The sequence below is a fragment of the Gavialis gangeticus genome, unplaced genomic scaffold (assembly GCF_001723915.1).
Source record: "Gavialis gangeticus isolate Ggan-Ray unplaced genomic scaffold, GavGan_comp1, whole genome shotgun sequence".
Classification (NCBI taxonomy): Eukaryota; Metazoa; Chordata; order Crocodylia; family Gavialidae; genus Gavialis; species Gavialis gangeticus.
Genome location: NW_017729011.1, coordinates 5,519,351 through 5,539,808, shown reverse-complemented (window position 1 = coordinate 5,539,808; position 20,458 = coordinate 5,519,351). Strand labels below are relative to the sequence as shown.

General features: G+C 44.7%; 1 protein-coding gene across 3 annotated transcripts in view; it reads right to left on the bottom strand.

Annotated features, from left to right (window-relative positions):
* Positions 1 to 20,458, bottom strand: part of TRAF2 (TNF receptor associated factor 2) — a 43,082-nt gene that overhangs the window by 16,276 nt on the left and 6,348 nt on the right. For 2 of the 3 annotated variants that reach the window (XM_019510435.1, XM_019510436.1), the window contains exons 2-6: positions 16,414 to 16,634; positions 15,653 to 15,731; positions 15,002 to 15,100; positions 6,210 to 6,371; positions 3,241 to 3,315 (exon numbers count right to left, since the gene is read on the bottom strand). In XM_019510435.1, the coding sequence (XP_019365980.1) occupies positions 3,241 to 3,315; positions 6,210 to 6,371; positions 15,002 to 15,100; positions 15,653 to 15,731; positions 16,414 to 16,634 (636 nt within the window). The remainder of the gene's footprint in view (positions 1 to 3,240; positions 3,316 to 6,209; positions 6,372 to 15,001; positions 15,101 to 15,652; positions 15,732 to 16,413; positions 16,635 to 20,458) is intronic. The other variant, XM_019510437.1, reaches the window with a different exon arrangement.

The following is a 20,458-nucleotide window of genomic DNA, read 5'->3' as shown; positions in this document are numbered from 1 at the left end:
ACACAGCTTTCACTGTATCTTAAAGACATCTCTGTGACTGAAAATGAAGCTCTTCAAAATGACTAACAAAGGGGTGGGCAAAATAAGGCCCACGGGCCAAATCTGGCCCACCAGGCACTTTCATCCGGCCCACAGCACCCACCAACTAACTGCACCCTGCCCAGCCCTTCCGCCCACAAGGGTGGAAGCAAGGTGCCCACGTGTACACACTCCACCAACATACCCTATTGTGCCTCGCTCCCACCCTCATGGGCAGAAGGGCCCAGCCTAGCCAGCGCACAGCTTCTGAGCGGAGCTGCTGCTGCCACTGGTGCAGCTGCAGAGGGACCTGCTCGGCTTCCCTGGCGCCCCGCCTGCCCTGGGCACCAGGGTGGGGGGGTGGAGGGGCAGGCTATAGCCGGGGGCTGCACTTGAACAGCGGGGAGTACCAGAGATAGAGGCCATCTGGCAGGGGCTGTGCCTCCTGCTGCTATGTGCAGTGCTGGCTGGCAGTACACGTCATCAAGTGCCTGCACCAGGCACGAGTGCCCCCACCTGCTGCTGCTGTGCCATGGAGGGAATGTGTGTGTGCACGCAAGGGGAGGGACTTCCAGTGGCAAAGGTCAGGGGTTAGGGACGGGACTTCCAGTCCCAAGATGCCGATCAGGGGGTGGGGCAACTGTCAAGGGGCGGTAGGGTTGCCAACCCTACAGGATTGCCCTGGCGTCTCCAGGAGTTGGATACAAATCTTCAGGAGACAACTGAGAGTCACCCATGAGATAAACAATAAGACATTCAGTATAATAAATAGTAAATGTTGAACCTGATTTATACAGTAATCCAGTGGGTTTTTTAAATGTGATAGTAACGTGCATTTGCCTTCCTGACAAAGTCTACACAACATAATCTATACCTGATATACACAACCACGTGGGCAAGTTCGAGTTGTGGGCACATTGGCGTTCTGGGAATCTCCCGGAATAGATTCAAAACAGAGCTAGCAGCCTTAAGGGGCAGCCCTACCCATGTGGCCCTCAAAAGCTCACCAAACCTCACCACCCAAAACAACTGCCCACCCCTGCTGTAAGGACTTCCACTCAATCATAGCCAGAACTAGAGGAAATAACAAGACTTTTGCAATGCCTTCTCAAAGTGCTGCTACGCAGTGAACACAGGCCTTCTCAGGCATGGAACTACTGCTTTTCTAAGGGCACTTATTCACCTCTGTGCCAGTTTCACAACACTGTACTTGTACAGCTTAACCTAGTTCAGTTGTGATGACCAAAACAAAGCAAGGAGAGATCCAAGGCAAGGAAACATTTCCACCCTCAACCGTCCTGCTGCTGCTTGTTGGAACTGCACAAAGCCATGCAAGTTCCAAGTTTCCTCCTGCCCCATATTTTCCCTTTCCCTTGTTGTGTAACTGCACCTAAGGGCTGCCTCTGTGTCATATTGAAACCAATGACTTCATGTACCGATGGCTCCCAGTGTGCAGGGAAGAGGGTAGGACATGTCACAGCTTGATATTTTCATTTCCAGCTAAGCCCTAAAGATCTAAGAACTTGCTTGTGTTCTCTGTTTAACTGCAGCAAACATGCTTGTGAGAGCAAGGGAAATATAGCAAGGAAAGGTTGGAAGCATGTGGGATTATTTAGTCTGGAGAAAAGGCTGAGAGGGGATTTGATAACAGTCCTCAAATACAAAACAACTGATATAAAAGAGGATGGCACCCAACTCTTCTGTCCACAGAAAACAGGACAAAAAGCAACGAGCTGAAATATTAACAAAAGAGATTAACGTTGGATATTAGGAAACACCTTGTTTTTGTAAGGGTGGCTATGCACTAGAACAGATAACCAAGAATCTCTGTTATTGGGAATTTTCAGGTGCTGGTTAGACAAGCATGTTTGGGATGAGTTAGATAGGCAAGATCCTGCCTTAAGCCGAGGACTGGACTAGAGGACTTCCTGCCCTCTTTTCAATTATTCTAAAAGCTCCCTGCTCCACCCAAAAATCCCTTCCTGAAATGCAGAAAATCCTGTCCCTCAGAAATCCCAAATCTAATGCTTCCCAGAACAGCAGCATCTTTTCGGCAGCTGCCTTCAGGAAAGTGTCAACAACCCAGAATGGAGCAAGTGGTAGCTTGGGCTCCCACATGCTACATGACTAGTATTAACAGGTAATGACATGCTATCATCTTGTTTCTAATCTTCCTTCTACCAAGTAAATACTCAGGGCCAATTCTAGGCAACAATTACACTTCACATTTAACATCTACATGCACCAGACAGGATGCCAATGTCGGAACAAGAGGAGTTTTTAATCAATTTAACAATTACTCCCAAACCTATTTGACTTATTTACTTCAAGATTCAAGCTAACCCAAGGGCTATATGCAACAGCACTGTTTAAGCCAGAACAATGTCTGCTACTGGACAACAAAAGATTTCAAGAGAAAGAAAAAAAGGAAATGTAACTATCCAAGGCATCAGCTACAAGAATCTTGTTGGCACAAGCTCAGGTCTACTGGAGTAGCTTCAGAATTCAAATTCAGGGAGATTATCACCCATAACAACAGTGTTAAGGCTACAGAGGAGTTGAGATGAGGCCTCTACCCTCTAAGGAGCTGTCCGTTCTGCTGCTTTCTTTCTTTATTCAACAGTACGGAATCTCTGTTGTTCCCACGAAGTGGCACATCCACTTGAGCTGTCCCAAGGCAGCTCTTGGTTCCCAGATGGGACAGTGACAGAGGTTCACTTTCTCTATTGATCACGGTTTTGGGACTTAGCACCTCCTCACTTTTCCCAAAAGCTTGCCCTTGGACAAATATCAAATACAGTGCAAGGTCTAGAGGATTTCATTTACCTGAGCAGGGGATTTCTTTCATTCCTCTAGAATGGAAATTACCTAGGTTATCAACTGAGCAAAGGGGGAAATGGACTTCACTGTAACAGTAGTCACCAAATGCAGCATTAATTTGAGTCTGATTTATGTGCAGTACTCATTTCTCAATCAAGAACATCAAGTAATTATAGCTGATCACAGACTAAGCACATGCGCATGCTAAGAGCCTTATGAAACATCTTCCATGTGCACTAGTGGCAGCCACTTAAAATTAAATGGATTTCTTTGTCTTCCCCATTTCGTATTCGTATAGATTAACCACCACTTCTCCCTTGTTCATTCACAGAATTCAAAGCATCTTCTACCAGAATACAAACCACAACTGATGTGTACTGTGGGACATAAATGTTCAAATACCTTTTCTCTTGGAATCTTCTTTTTCCCGCAGCCCTCACAAGTCAGTGGAAATTTAGGGCAGATCTCATCATGAGCCTGTAAAAGAATTGAGAGGAGACCATTTGTGCATCAAACACAACTTTGATAAGGGCACTGCAATGAATACAATTCAGTGGACCCAATGATTTATTGCAAATACCCCTTCTAATATAGGAAGCATTTCATGTGATAGCGTGACTCAAACTCCAGCCTAGTTGTGGCCTTTTGGCATACCAAATCAGATTTCTAGTCTCCAAGCTATAATGGTGTTTGGGTGCCCTTGTGCCCTTCCAAGTACTCAGCCTTGATTTAATACCTATTCATTTTGGCTCTCAGCAATTCTAAGAAAATCAAGTTACTCTCTGTGCAGGACTGTGATAAATCAGCAGGAAACTCCATTTGTGACTTTACCAGGAAAGCACACAAGCAGGCAACTTAAGTGGAAAAAGCTGCCTTTCTACTAAGCAGCTTGCCCTTTTTGCCTGCCATAATGGGCATGAACTGGCTGATCCAAAAACCCAAAGCCCCATTTAGCACTTACAGATACAGAGCTTTTAGATGTTCAGACCATTTCAATAGAAAAACGATTTCTAACCAACCAGCCAGAAAAAGAAGAATTGTATTTGAGAAAAAAAGTTAATACAGAAAATGGATTGTTGGCCCTTTCTGCCAGGCACAAGAAATTAAGTTAAAATAGGAACGCTAATACATCTCTCTCTGTTTCTAATTTAATTTCTGAAGTGCTGGAAAGCTCATTCTTCATTTTAGCTGTATAATGTTCAGAACTGAGCAACTGGATATTCTGCCCAAGTTAAAATCATTTCTTAAGCAAGGTGGAAATCTAGTCAAAGAGTTCTGTTCTTATGTGCAAGCTTATATTAAAATGTTCTGATAATCTACTGTAATTCTATTACTTATGCACAGTTTGAAATTCAGATCAAGAAAGATTAAACAGACGGGGTTGCCCATCTGGCATTAAAACCTCATCTGTTTTATAAGCAGACTTACTGTTATCAGAAATCTGAAACATACAGTAGCTTTGTCAGTTGTGTTCATGCTGTACAAACACACAATAAAAGCAGATATTGTCAAAAACCCCTAGGAACTTGCAAACTAAAAAGGGAAAGTATTAATTACTTAGATTCATGTCTCACTAAATTGCCCCCACCCTTCCATGCATTAAAAGAACACCATATTAGATACAAAAGAGCTGCCATGAGACCTTGGAGATATGAATCACTCAGTCTGCCATTCAGCTGGGCAGTGTTCACGGTGTTTGTGAATACTCAAGGGAAGAAGAATTATGTACATTTTCTCCTGTAAAAAACTGACTGAAAGAGATGCACATACTTACCAGGATGGCTGATCTCTCCTGGCCCTTACATGGTAACTACTCTTGTCATCTAGAAAGCCTGGCTTGCTCCCCTGCCTTGCACCTCAAAATAATCCCCCTATTCTTCAAATCAGATGCCACCACTTCAAAGCAACAAAGCATCTGAAATGGAAGATCTGGTAGGATGGGGCTTTTGTTTCTCACTTACAATAAAGCCTCATTTCTATGGCCTCTCCCTTCATTCAATCTCCACCCTCCCATCTAGTCCAAAGATGCTACACAGCATATATCTTCCATCACGGGGAAAGGGAAGAAGTGCAAACATTTCAGTTCTGAGGAGCACCCACAGATAGAATCAAACATAGATGCACTATCAGAGATATGCTGTGCTTGTGAGAGGCAGAAGGGAAGTACTGACTGAGCACTAATCTGCCGTTGTGCTGCAAGTGAAACCAGACTGTGTGTATCAAATGTCTCTTTAAGATAAAGCTAGTATTTCTGGGCAAGTGGCATGTTTCCAAAAATGTCTATGCAAGTACTTTAAAACTCCTCTGAAATCTCCACTGGTTTTCCCCACTGCTTCACTCCAGCCAGGAGTGCCACAGAAAACAGCTCCAAAAGGGATGATACTATATCCCCTAGGAGGAATGCACCCCACTCTTGAACCAAAGAGGCAAGGGACATCATTCAAGACTGATGGGTTGGACTCTATGCCAGGCAGACATGTGGCAATTGTGACATGAACAGCCCCCCCACTCGGTGAGCAAGTTCGCCTTTCTAATGTCGACATCAGGTACCTCAAGTACATTTAAGCAGCCTGTGAGTGGGCTAGATAAGAACATAATATTCTTTCTGATTACACTGCAGTCACGCAAGCAGACTGGGAAAACCCGAGAAGAGAGGCAAAGTAGAGAAGTGGCTTCCATCTCACTTACACAGTACCAGGCTGATCCTCCTCAGCGCACTGAATTCCTACCAGAGTCAACAGCAAAACTGTATGCATCACAGTGGCTTCAAGATCAGGCCCTGAGAATGTGACAGTACTAACAGTGTAAACACCACCACTGGCTTGAGTTGCTCTTTTGTAAAGACTACCTCCTCTCCCTCAAGTAAAACCTGCTGATGACAACTTCCATCCTGTAGGAGTGACTAGACAACAGCACAGCAATTACTCTGTTGTACAAGTCACTTAGGGGATGGATATCAATGCAAGTCACTTAGAGGATGGATATCAATGCTAAAGTGTGGTCCTGTTTTCACTTAGTTGACTTCCCAGGCACTTGGCTTACCTAACATCTTTAGAAATGAGGTAGAAAGCAGGGCAGGGCAGCACCTTATAGACAAACTTGTTCAGAGAGGAATGAGCTTTTGTAGGCTACAGTCTATTTCATCAGCTGCTGTGAATGCTACTGTAGTGGTCCCATGGACAGTTGCAGTTTGCCTACAAACGCTAGCTAAGATAGAAACTCTACTAACTCCAGATGGGACCCTCCTATCAGGAGTGCCACTTCAATGCACTAGCACTACTGTGGGACACCCGGCACTCACCTCCAGACACTTGTCTGAAAGGGTCTGCCTGTCCAGCTCACTGAGCATACTCATGCTGTGACTCTCGTACCTTAATGTCAGGAAAGTAGAAAAGCAATTTGCAGTATTTGCAGTTGAGGCTTCTCTCAGGGCACTCCCGTTCAGAATGGCGCTCCTTGTCATTCAGTTTGATCATTCCCTTACATGCCTGGCACATAATCAGCATGAACGGGCAGTTCCCTTCATGGCAGCTCTGTGACAACAAGAGCAGCATATTTCAATAGAGTAGACAAAACACACAGAGACACATACAGAGAGGGAGGGTGTCCTGTCAAGTGGATGCTGATGTGTTGAGGTAGGAAAAGCGTGCATCCTAATGGATGATAGGATGAGCTGCTCTGTTGGGCCTGCATAAACAGGGCAAAGGGAACATAATGATTTAAGCCAAATGCCTCCGAGTACCTTTCAGGAATATTACTTTCTGCCCTAGGTCTGGCAGGGAGGTACGAGACATGGCATAATAGCAGGACTAGAGTAGGCTACATAACCTTCAACCACAAGGTGCTCTCTGAAAGCCACCCTGCACCTCTGCTATGGCTCCTTCTATAGCTGGTTACAGGACCAGCAGCAGCCTGTTGCCCAAAGCTTCTCTCTCAGAGCTCTCAGATCAGCCAGATCACAGGTAGCCCAGCAATGGAGCTTTCTTCCTCCTCCGCACCCTACAGAGTGTAAAGTTTCCCAGGGAAGGTGGGAGACAAAGACACCAGAGCAACAGAAAAAGCAAAAACAAAGAAAGGGGATACGGTGGAGAGGAGCAAGCAACTTTGATGGGATGTTGCAGGAAAGGAATGGACACTGGCAGGGCTTTCTGAATTCTGCAGCCACAGGATATATCGCTCATGGCAGAACTGAGAGCTAGAATCTCAGTTCCACTCTAAAGCAGGATGGTTTCTAGCCCATATGGTTGTGGGGAAAATCTTGACAATGCAACTAGGCAGATGCCTCCCTAGGTTTGCAGGGAGCCCAGAACAATCACTTCACAAGGTATGGTCTTATTCCATTCATCTCAGTCAGGGCCCTGCACTTTAAGACTATGGCTTGTAAATAGGACTGCAACTTGCTGCCACACAGTTCAGCATTATTACCATGGAATTTACTAGCTTGCTTCCCGCGTTCCTTCTCTGCCAGAACCAGCCTGGAGCTGCTCAGCTTTCCCCACACAGACTACTAAACTGGATGATGGTGTAGGCTCTCCAACCAAAGCCAATGCCAACACAGGAGTAGAAAGCTGAAACCCAATTTACAACTAGATGGGTCAGCTGCAGAAAAGCACCAATGCTGACAACAGGTTCCTCTTTGCTCTCAGGCATTTAAGGACAAGGGGTTCTCAGGCAGGATGCTTACAAAGCTCCCCAAAAAGAATCAAAAGCTAATTGTATGTCAGTTAACATGTTCACTAGGAGCTTCAGTTGCATGCAGGGGAGGGAGATAGGGATAGAGCATTTAGCTATGATAGGTTTTTAGATCATCACCCATCACTGGGGCAGCAGAAGCCAGTTCATGTAAAAACTGACAGCAGCAGCAGCAGCAGCAAAATCCCTGTGGGATTCTGCGTGGTTTCTGACTTGCTTCCCTTTTCAGGATGAACACAGTGATTGGGGAGGTCTTTTGTTTTCTATTTTAATTGTTGAGATTGTTTGGTTTTAAAGATGTTTTAGGCTGATTGAGTTTTACGGGGCAGAAAGGGCCATTAACATTTTTAATGTGGTTCTGATGTTACAGGAGCCTGGTGAGGAGAAGGACCTCTGGAAGTTCATTCTAAAGCTAGGTCCATCTGACCCTGACTGTCTTGTCCCAACTCTCCTGGGCTTCATTATGGGTTTCGTGATCACCATTGTCCCAGAAGAAGGCAGCCCGTCATTGTAATTTGACATCCGGTCCTTGATCCCTCAATCAGAGTCTTACGCTGACACTGCCTGGGAGCTGGTTCAAGGACATGAGTTTGGGTCTAATATGTACCTGGTGGCCTCAACTATGGGGAAGGCAACCACACCTTGTACAGGCTGAGGCCTGTGTACTATCTTCACTTTTGGCTTCAGATCAATGAAGCCAATTTCAATGCAAGACTACATTAGCACTGCCAATGAAATCAGAATGTGTACATAGGGCCCTAGCTAAAGGAAGGAGCCATCTATCAATGGGTTTGGAAACTAGCAGTGTAGGGAAAGGGTGCCCAATCTTGGCCTGTGGGCTAGATCTGGCCTCTAGTGCCATGTCTCCCCAAGGATCCTGCAGGGATTCCCACCAGCTGTGGCCCCACGGCCTGATCCTAGCGCATGGGTAGTGCAAAGCCCTGTACCACCTCTGACTAGTTGGGATTGGACTCCAAGGCCCTGTGCACTGGAATAGGGTCCTGGGGCCCCGCACTGCTCCAACTCAATCAAGATCAGGCTGCAGTTGGGTGGAGACATCGTTGTGACAGTGCAGGGCCCGATCTGACCTGTGGACCAGTCCTACACAATTCATCATCCCTGCAGGGCCAAAAATCTGAGCACCACTATTCCAGACAGATCTGCTCTGCTGGCCATCACCACTTTCAGCAATTGCAGTCACAGTGCTTTGAACACTGCACGTCAGGCTCTTGTTTATTTCTATCCCGCATACTGCTAGCGTACAGGCTCTGCCACCTCCTTCCAAGTAACTCATGACACCAAATGTCTCACTAACAGCAGTAGGTTCTTATTAGAGGTGCACCAATATATTGGTTCGCTATCAGATTGGCACCAATAAAAAGGAGAAATCACATTATTGGCTATTGGCTTTTTTTGGTCATTGTAGCCAATAATTATGGTCATGAGCATGGAGCACCCTGGCAAGTACAATCCAGTCCATGCACCCTGCCACCAGCCTGAGCCTGTGGCAGACTACAGATACTGGCGAGCAGTGGAGGGTGCCACACTCAGCAACAAAGCAACCATTACTGACTCCTGCTGCCGCTGACATGGCAATGCTGCATGCACACTAGAGGCCCGAGTACCAGGGATGCTGTGGAGGTGCTGGGCTGGTGTGGGCAAGGTAAAGTGTCATGTGAGGGACATTCCGCTCCACCGGGCACCAGGCACCTTTGCAAAAGCAGCTTCACCCCAGCAGCCACAGGAGCTCAGCTGCACAGGGCCTGCTGACGCTGAGGCAGTGACATGCTCTGGGGCTCCAAATGCATCTGGCACTGCTGTCTGCATGAGGATCTGCCCCCTGTCCACCTGGGACAGCAACGCAGGCTGCATGGCTGTGGGTAGGAGCCATGGACAAGAGGATGACATGCATGGGAATAAGGCAGTTACCACCTTCACACACTTGAGCGTGCGTGCGTTAAATGCACAAACAAAAAAGGTCCATTTATGTCAGTAGTTTAAAATGCCTTGCACTATTACTAACTATCAGTTATCAGAGCAGCATGGGCCTATGTGGTTGTTTAATCATCAGCTATCAGTATCAGCAAAGAAAGTCTTTATTGGTGCAACCATAGCTCTTATACCTTGCTATAGCCTTCCAACAAATACCAGAACTTGCCACCCACATTGGTCTGATCCCTGCATTACAGATAAGGTTGCCAAGAGGCCACATAATAAAAACTCCATGAACCACATCTGGCCAGTTATAGCAAGGCCCCACTTCCATTCCTTCTCCTCCTGCTCCTAGGGAAGGCTAATGGCAAAGTGAATCATGTCCCAAGAGGGCGGAAGTTTGGACATGAAATGTTAATTTTGTTATTGCTTTATAAACTAAAAAGCAGTGGGGGCTTTCAGGAAAGGGAACATGAAAGAAAAAACACAGTTGGGAACAAAGTCCTCTGGAAGTTGGGGGAAAACCTGACCTGGCTTGGATACCTCTGCTCTCCAAACAGGGTTTACTTTAAATCTCAATCTTTAGCTTCTCAAAAATGAACTGAAAGCATAACTTTTGTCAGCTTCTAGCCAAGGGCAACACTTTACAGCAAACTGTGATGATAGCTTTGGTATCTCTCCGAAATGCAGAGTCCAGCAATTTCTACCTGGAACTGACAGCCTAATGCTTCCTGATAAAAATCAAAGTAGTCTTCAGTCCAACCCAGGATGGCAGAGGTTTTTCATCAGGCTTGAGAAGGACCTTCAAAGCTACTGAGTTACAGCTTTATATTTTCAGAGAGGCATATGCTAAAACTGTTAATTATCCAAGCCACTGCCATCCCTTTGATTCATAGATTTGAGCTGTTTTTAGAAGTAAGCACTAATCTATTAGACCCTTTACAGCTGGGGCTTTCCAACTCCCCCCTCCCACACACATTTTCTGGCACTCCCCCCATCTTACATCCTACAATGTGGGTTGGACAGGAAGCATTCTAATCTCTAGGTTGCCAGCTAGATAAACACGGACTAAGGGAGGCTAGTTTCAAATCTGTTGGTTTTAATTCCAGCTTTGTAAAGAGCAGAGGTACTGACCACCAGACTAGTGGTGCTCAACCTCCAGCCTGTGGAATGAATCTGTGGGCCTTTCTAGCTTGAAGCTGTAATCTTACCCTGGGCCAGAGAGCTATTTTCTTTGGATGAGTTTGTGTGTTTCTGGAAGAAGAGGTCTCTCACTCACAAATATTTAACTGAGTTTTTGGATTGTCTTGCCTGACAGTGACAAGAAATCAATCTTAAAATCGGTGTGAAAGAGCTACATGCTATACCCAGTCTGAATCAGGTTATGTTATCTTCTCAGCAGACAAGAACATCTCCTCCGCACTTGTCAGCAAAACTCCCCTGAGCAGGAAGATTCTTTTACCTACAGTCTTTATGTGCTTCTTGAGTAAATCAATAATGTACTGAATCAGTTTAAAGGCTGCTCTCAAGCTAAAAAAGACATCCTGATGAACTGGTCAGTTTCTCCTACTCTTCCAACAACCCCATGCTCCCCAAGAAGAATGATCTAAAGATAATGCCAGCTCTTCTGTTCCCGACAGTTTATTTTAAAATCCACTGACATCTATAAACAGTTCTCCATAGCCAAAAGAAATTTACTTTACTCTCTCTCTCTCTCCTCCCTGCTCCAATACCAATGATAACACTACTCCATGGGCATCTCAGGCTACTTTTAAGGTAGAGAGGTAGCTTGACGTGTTAGTCTGAAAGCTACATTGAAAGTGTCATTTTAACATGGTATGAAGAGAGTTGTGAAGCTATGAACCTGGCTGAACCTACTGTGTCTGTTCTGTTATCCATTAAGGTACCCAGTTCTCATTGCCATAGTATCCGAGTCAGAAGTAGTAGTTTTCCTGGCCATTTCTCTTGCTCCAGCTGCCTAGCTTTACAATCTTTACATTCCTTTCATGAGTTTGATCTTCCCCTTGCATGCAAGACATCTGGTTTTAACCCTCCTTCCCACAGCATGTTTTTAGGTACATCCATGCCAAACGATATGGATGCAATACCAAAGATGCAGTATCTACAAGGTCCATACATTTACTACTATACCCAAACCCACATGAAAAGAAAAATGTGTTTCCTAATGCAGACTTGTATTCAACAAGAAAAATGAACTCAACTCATGTGTTTTGTAAGAGACAGCCTCAACTTTCAGACATTTAGTTTATACAAGATACTGCCATGGAGATGTGAACTTTGCTAAGCCTAAACAGAAAGCAAAACTGAGAGAAGAGGGGAGGGGGGCAGAGTTTACGAGGAAAGGGCTATCAATTTTCAGCTGTGAAGCAGTTTTTTCTTCTCTCCTACTCCATAAGGTTACTGAAACAGCAGAGAAACTCCTGTCTTCTGATTTATAGTCAAGAGTGCAGCCAGACAGGCTGTTCTCAATACTAAGGCTGTGCCCTTTTTAAATGAACAAACAATGAATTATCTTTTAGGTACTTTCCACAGCTTGTCTGAAATAGCACAGCGAGGGACTTTCCATGGTGGGAGAACTGCTGCTGCTACAGAACGCAAAACACGCTGTTGGCAATACACTCCGGCTTCAGGCAAACAAGGCAGAAATGCTGCAACACCACAGCACCTCTAACTGCTGTATACCTAGTGACCATTTCTCCACGACCAGTGGGCTAGACAAGTCCACAGAATAAGGATGAGACCCCGATTGAGATATATACTGAGCACTTCCCTTTACTGAAGCAGTCCTCAACCCCACATACGAGGCTTCCTGCCATGCCCAGGATGGCCAGGCTTGGTAACATCCAGACCTGCTCTGCAAGCAGCTAGGAGAACGAACAACAGAAGCCTGGCCTTATTTGCTCTGAACTGCCACTCAGTCAAGGAGCTGTTCCCAGTGGGTGCAACATCAACCCAGCACCACACTTGCTAACAGTGAATGCCAATACTTGCCACAGAAGGGGAAGGATGTAAGGCTCTCAGACAAATCGACTCCTACAGCTGAAAGTCCCTGGGCTCACTCAAGACGGCTACAATCCAAGCTAGACCCTGGGAGTGGGGTTTCAAGCTCAGAGTTGAAGCACAACAATCCACAATGGTTTCACTGGCCTCTCTTGCATAGAATTACCTCATTTCTAACATTTCTGAGCACTATGAGCAGAGTAGGGGAAAATGCCAGTGATTGGGGAAGATCATCTTGTATGCATGCACCACATTCCAGTCAGAAGGACCCCAAAGTGCACATGCGCATGTGTACCCCACCCCCCACCACCACCCACACACAGCTTTACATGCCACCAGAGTGTGGTCACCTCTATGGTATTTGCGGTAGCACACTAAGAGCGTACAACAGTTTAGGAGAGAATGTAAAAAAAGCTTCAAAACAACAATCAATTAAGAGGTGGAAGGTAATGACCAAAACTGGAATGTAGCCAGGACATGACAGCTTAATCTTCACCCTGTTAGAATGCCATAACCAGCTATAGGTAGCAAGGACTTCAATTTAGCATCTTATCCAAAAGAGTTACTTCCAGCAGCTAATATTCATTTGGATGGATCCAATGCTGACTAAAAAGGAAAAATGCTATCCCTTGAGTCACCAACATGACTGAGTCACATTTTCCTTGGGGGTTTCCCATCCAAGTACTGACCAGCCCCAATTCTGGCTAGCTTTACAAAAAAGAACTTACATAAGAGAAATACGAGATATGGCCATTGATGATTCTTCAGGGCCTTGTAGGATCTCTCCTGAAAGCTTTTACTTAAAATCCAATGGAATTAACAACCTAAAGCAGTGCCTCACACACCTTTCCAAACTCAACTGTAGCTGTTTTAGCTAGTGGTAGGTGTGACTCCATTTGCTTTAGCAGAGGCTGGCTGACTTATGCTACTCGTGAATTTGACTCAGCTCCTTAAACAGGAACACAAAGCTTTGCTGTAAGTCACCATTCATACAGCAAAAGACCACACTCAATCCAGCAATCCAAGGCACCAACTATGCCATTTGAGTCCTCAGTAAAACACACAGATATCCCAAAGCTGCCACTTCTGGTCTCAGCCCCCTAAACTGAAAGTCCTGCCAGCAAATACTAGAGTTTGAAACAAACATTAAATCAAAAATCTAATCACAAGCAGAAATACCGCATGCCATTCACGGAGCTAGAGCCAAGAGTGTCAAACCAGTCCAAGTGGGTTAGGCACTCTACTCCTATTGAACTGCTAGGTTGAAATCCCACCCTAAAGATATTAGAGTATTCTAGAAGATGGGGCAGTTAGAGGCATTGATGCAGCAAAATCTCTCTATTAATGGACACAGCAAGCCAGCCAGAGGACTCAGACAGGGTCCAAAGTAAGGTTATTCTGCCTATCACTCTGTAGTAGTGTCACAAATGGAATCAAGATGTGAGGTCAGATTCAGCAAGCTTAAGTACCTAGTCAAGAACAAGATATCACCCTTCCACCCTGATATCTTGGTAGCTGCGTGATTTGGGTTTAACTTAGATCAATGGAGCCAACAGCCTGAGTTCTTATCTCCATCCCTGTACTCAGTGGCTTTCAACTTCTGGACTGCAATTCCAAAGCTGGAAGCAAAAAATATTCCACATGGGTTGTCAAATTTCCTATATAGTGTACACTTTATTTTCTTTTACTCTAATTTCTCACAACCCATCTGACTGCAAATAAATCTTTGCAATGTAAATAGCTGCAGTAAAATGTACTCATTAAGGAGAGTGGTTAAATTTTCAACAAGAATGTACCTTACAAATGAGAGGCATATATGCACCAAGGGCCACGTCCTCTGTGTAGTTCTAGAGAAAGACGGAGGCTACTTTGCTCAGTAAACTTATGGCATGAGATCAGGTTACTGGTATACCCAGTGAATCCATGATACCATAAACCTAAAGGTCAGGATATCTACATGATGGGGATGGCCTCATTCTCCCGGTTATTGCATAGGCCATAGACTAGTGAAGTTACCAGGGAGTACTTAGAAGGTTAAGGATCTGTCTGCCAACTCCACACTCCTTTTCTCCCTCCCCCCGAAACAAATCTATTCACTTGGGCCTGAAGTTAAACACTTATTTTGGTCACATGTGGCACAGTGATAATCAAACAGCATACTACAGCTTCCAGATAATTTAAATTTTAAATAACCAATGAAGCAAGAAGAAGCCTGGAGATGAGGTCACAGAAGTAAAGTGCATGGCTCTCGCATCAGGGAAGGAACAAAACAGCTGGTTTGGGGGCTTGTAAAAAATTGAGGTTCTCATCTGTCAATACCCTCAAGGGTGCACACAACCACTCAGGGGATTTGGGGAGTGCAATTAGGACTGAATTAGCGCAGGCAAAAGCTCAGATGGTAATGGTGAATGTCAGCATGAACAAACTGAACTGCTAATGCCTTGCCCATTGCCACACACATGCACAAGGAAGAAACAAGCACAGACACACACAACAAGAGGCTCACTCAAGTCTTTACCTCATATTCTTTAATAGTCCCCTTCCACGTGCAGCCATCATTAATACAGACAGCCGGCAAACTTTCCACCTCTCGACGAGCTGCATTATCTGGAAAAGCCTCAGGTGAGGAAAAACACACACACACAAAGACAATTAACTCTAGGACTGCAGCTTTGATCTAAAGCTACTCCTTGCTTAACGTCGTAGTTACATTCTTGAAAAATGTGACTAAGCCAAACAATGTTAACCAAATCCAACTACGTCACAGTAGTTACCTACTAGCAGGCAGCAGCCAAACAACATTATAACCAAACATTGCATGAGTTTAAACGAGTATGTTCTCTAATAGATCAGTGACGTAATAACAACGCTAACCAGGACATTAAGTGAGAGTACCTGTACTCTCTTGAATTTTCATGAATCATTAAGAAACAGCCCCTCACCCTCATCCCCAACCAGTTGCCACAGAGTATCATTAGAGATGCATCTGTGAAAGACAAATCTTTATTGTAGCATTTCAATGGCTTCTCTGTTGAAAGATGTCCCAAGTTTTAGAAGTTGGGGAATCTCTCACACCTGTTCAAAAGGCTGGAATCTGATCTCCAGCCAGTCATCACATTCTAAGCCAAAACAGGAAACGTCACAAGCAATTTGGAAAAGTCTTACTTACTGAGTTTATTTCTAAAGTGGAAACTCCTTCTTCATAGATTCCTTCCTGAATACAGGCTGCACACTTCTGAGGTCCCGAGCTGACAGAAGAGACCAAAAAAACCCAGCCACAATATAAATAGCCTATATGATGCTGAATTTATCATTCCATTACAGTGAGGCTTCTAAACAGACTCTGAAGAACCAAAGAAATGTGTGTGGCATTTATTTAAAAAAAAGCTAACGGAACTCTTACTTAACATGCATTTGGCATTAGTTATTGATCCTTTTAAAAGCTATATATTTTTCATTCCTGATATGAATGCTAGTTCGTTCATCATAGAAGTAGCTGCTCTTAAATTTAATTTACTCCTCCTCTGCTTTTACATGGGCAGAAGGCTTAACCAAAGCTTTGTCTGCAAGTATGAAATGAGTACTTAAATACCTCTTCTTCTCTATGGCACTGCAAACAAGCTTTTTATGGGAAGGAGGCTAATTAAGTTGCTTACAGCAGCACATAACTGGAACACACCAACCTAGGTGTGCACACTTGGCCTTATTCACTCCCTCTGAGCTCTTGTTTGAGGCTTTGACTCTACCACACGAGGAATACAACAAACTCAGGAATCTACAAGGTCTTAGAGGAGAAACAGATGATGAATCTTGGAGACACAGAACATGGTACCTTACTCATAACTCACTAAATAATAACGTTTTATTTCCTTTCCCCCTTCTTTTTACTTTTGGACATTTTGTCTTCAGACTGAAGGGAGATAAAATTACCTGATAATTTTCTTCAGGCAGTAAGAACAATAGCGGTGTCCACACTGAGCTTGAAATGGCCTTCTCAGAATATTCTTGCACTCTGAGCAGAGGTATTTGCCCTCCAATTTAGTCCCTAGTATCTCCTTTGAAAAACCAGGTTGGTTTAAATCCAAAGAACCAGGTGGAGTCAAGTTTACTGCTGCCATGTGAACCAAAAACCCAAGGTGTGCCTCGAAATCCTGAAAAAGCAAAGAAAACCATTTGGTTATGGTCTCATTCTTACCAGAGCAGCTACACTTTTCATTGCATTTAATACATAACATTACCAGGGCACCAGGAAGCCACCACCCCCTTTAACTAAGCTATTGCAAATGCTAAGTGGTTCACGCTGCTCTTTAATTAAAATCAGTTCAGGTTGTTGCTTGTCTTTTGCCATTTACCAGGGACTCCATAAATCAATACAAAACAATGGGGTAAGATAAAGCATCTTTACTTGGTTCCCTTCTCAGCTTAACTGAGACACGTATCAAAACCTCCAAACAAAAACCAAGGAGAATGCTACCCTAAAGCCAAACTGATCAAAAGTATAAAATCATTTCAGAGTGCCCAAAACTTTCAAGGCATAAGGCAAAACAGACAAGTTACAGTTTTATATCTGCCCAGTGGCAGAATGGACTGCAAATAAAGTCAGGTGAACCTACATGAACAGTTGTAAGCCAAGATTTACACACAATGTCTGAGGGGAGGGGAGGGGAGGGAGGTTCTTTGAAGGGCTGAAACAAATGAAGAGGCAAAATGGTATAATCTAATCAGAAAAAGACTTGGCTGATTATCTGTTTTTACTACACACAATGGTCTAAAGACCTACATCCCACTACTACTATATGAGGACTAGACTGGATGGTTGCTACCTTTTATTTTTTAATCAAGAGTCCAATCAGCTATTAGCCCAAGTTGGACTAAGTTCCAAGCATTTTGTATTTCTAAATGTGGTTAAGTATGAAAATGCATCTGTAACAGAAACCCTTTACTGGTATAGGAATCCTAGTATACTATACAAAGTGCTCCTAAACAGGTGCAGCTATCCTGGCCAAATCATTCTTTGTACTGTTATGAAGTAAAACTGCTTCTTATGAGAAGGAAGAGTTAAACCTCTGGATGTATAGCTGTGGCAGTATGACTGTATCTACAGCAGAGGCTGTGAAGAGGTTGCCCCTCTTAAGACAGCTGTGTCAAGAGAAGAGCATAGGATAAACCTGATCTTACCACTACTGTTTTCTTGTTGCATGTATGTTTTTGTTATACTCTTTACTAAGAGTAATTTTGGCTTATTGCTGTAAACAAAGGTCCTAAAAATGACTCTGTGTGAGGCGCTGAACACCCTCAGGTTTTCTAAGATTGTTCATTTCCCCACAATCTCACACCCTCACAGGTGTCCAATGGCAAAAAGCAATTAGTATAGCTGGACGTAGGGAAAAGGGGGGGGGGGGGGAGGGGGGAGGAATATTAGGAATGCTAGGAATGTGGCCCTAACAGCCAGGGTATGGTGGGGTATTGAACTAATCTGTGATAAAGACAATCTTCTGATGAAATCAGTTTAAGGCAAAAGCCTGACTCTTATGACCTAAAGTACCATGGAGAGGGAATTCATCACCCAACAAGTAAGGCCAGGAGGCATAACACTTCCACAGGTAATATGGGACAGCTTGTTGAGAAGTGTACCCAACTCTGCAGCACATGGGGACTAACTCCCCAACTTCTGTGCATCTTGAGGGCAGATGCTGCTGCCACCAAAGCCAGACATTGCTTACCTTTCTGCAGCCAAATTAAAGCAGAATAAGAGAAAAGAGGAGAACAGCACCCTCTGCTTTGCCACACCTCCTCTACAGCAGCTACGCAGGACCAGCTCAAAAGGAAAGAAAGCTGGGCATATAGTGCCTTAACGTCAGAGCTAGCATTCACTGACAAGGGAGGCACCATCAAGGCAGGCATGAAGCATAGATGAACGACAACAATTTAATGATCAGTGGCTGGCAAACATGTACCATTTCACAGGGAAACTCTCTCTTTCAGCAAATGTTCCCAAATGCAGAAGAGTACAAAAAGTAACTGCATTAAACCTCTAAAAGCCTTCAAAAGTCCCAAATAACCATAAGTTGATGCAGATAGGTTTAAGTCTTTGACTGCAGTCAGATGTGGGTTAGATTCCTGGCACTGCCACAGATTCAAAGCATAACCCTGGTCTAATCATTGCCTATACCCCAGCCCTTCACATGGAGATAACCATACTTAGTAACTTCACAGGACTATTAAGAGGTTTAATTTATTAATACTTGTGAACTGCTGTAAAGTCAATTAGCATGCGGTACCACATAGGAAGCAAAGATCATTATAAACCAGTGGTGCTCAGGATCTGGCCCTCAAAGCCATGTCATCCAGCTTGCAGGGCTCCCCACAGGTCTGGATATTAGGCAGCAGGGAAGCAGTGGCAATGTTAATTTCCGCTCCCCAATGCCAAATTTCTGGACCTTTGGGGAGCCCCATCATCTGGATAGCATGGCCCTGCATGCTAGATTGTTCCCTTCTATTCCCAATGAAGCAAAAGAAAGCAAAATTCGATGCGACCAGAATACAATAGCTCCAACAGCCATGGTCACTTCTAGGGACAAAAAGCCCAGAGCATAATCCTACATGCAATCCCTTTTCGTTCTGTGTTGCTGCCTTATTTTTTCTCTGAAAGAAACTCTACAATGCAGTTTCTTACGCAAACTTTCTAGATTGACCCAGACACTGCGCTGCATGGAGTAATACATAAATTTCATGCACTTGTCAGTTCCTACAACAACAAATTAGGAAGGCTACAGAAAAGAGCAATAAGCCAACCCTTGCTGCTGGTCAGGCTGAATTTAACCAAAAAGCTAGAAGTTCATCTTTAAGGAAACCCCCGTGTGCTCCAAGAAGGCAAAAGCATACTCTAGCCAGGGCTGCCCAACTAGTGGCCCACGAGCCACAGGCAGTCGTTGAGGGGTTTATCTGTGGCCTCCAGCCTCCCACCCAAATCCTGCTCCTCTCATTGCTCCAGCTGCAGCAGCAAAGGTTTCCAAACTCCCCCTCCCACCTCCAGCTTCCAGTTCCTGGCCCACCCTGAGCAGGACAGCATGGTGCAGCACAACCTGTGCCCAGAGAGCTGATGAGGCTGGGGCACCCGTGTGTGTGTGGTAGAGTGCCCAGGGGAAACTGTGGCTCACACTGGGGGCACCTGTGTGTGTTTATGTGGTACACTGGGGGAGCAGCCGGGGCGGGCAGCCGGGGCTCATGTTGGCACATGGTACATAGCCCCCTCCAGTGTGGCCCACAGAGTGTGCGGTCCTTGGCTGCTTAAGAGTTGGGCAGCTATGCCCTAGCTCAACCAAGAGATACAGTCTCAATTCAGGAACTACCAGGGGAGCAGACACGTGAAACAATTATGCTGCTTTATTGGTGGGGGAGACTTGCCACTCAGGAGCACATGTAACCAACATGTACATTCTTATCCCAGTGAGTAAGCTCAACTGGAATAATTAACCCCTGAATTAAACAGCTGGTATATTGTTGCCATTTCTCTTCTGCTTACTGGATGACAAGAGCACACAAAATAGTTATAGAATTAAGCTAGACCATGGTTAATTCTCTCCCTCCCCTTTAAAGCAGCATAATTGCATCAGCCACCAAAGCCCTGGATGAAATATTTTGGCCTGGGACACAAATGTCAAACTAGATGAGGGGTGTTCCACCCATGTAACAAGTGCCACAAGCAGCCACTGTGTGTAGCATGGGGCAGATCAGGGAGAAGACAAACAGCACAGCAATGGATAGAGCAGGGAACAGACAACAGACCACGATTTCAGTCAGGAAGCACAGGGCAGGATACCAAAACCAGAGGAGGGTATCAGGCAGGGAAAAGAATGGTACTAAGGGAGTGTGCAGGACTAATTTGTGGCACTTCTGCCAAAAGGATTGGCCCCCACTGGACTAAATGATCATATCGGTCTCCCTTTTTTCATACAAAAAAAAAAAAAAAAAA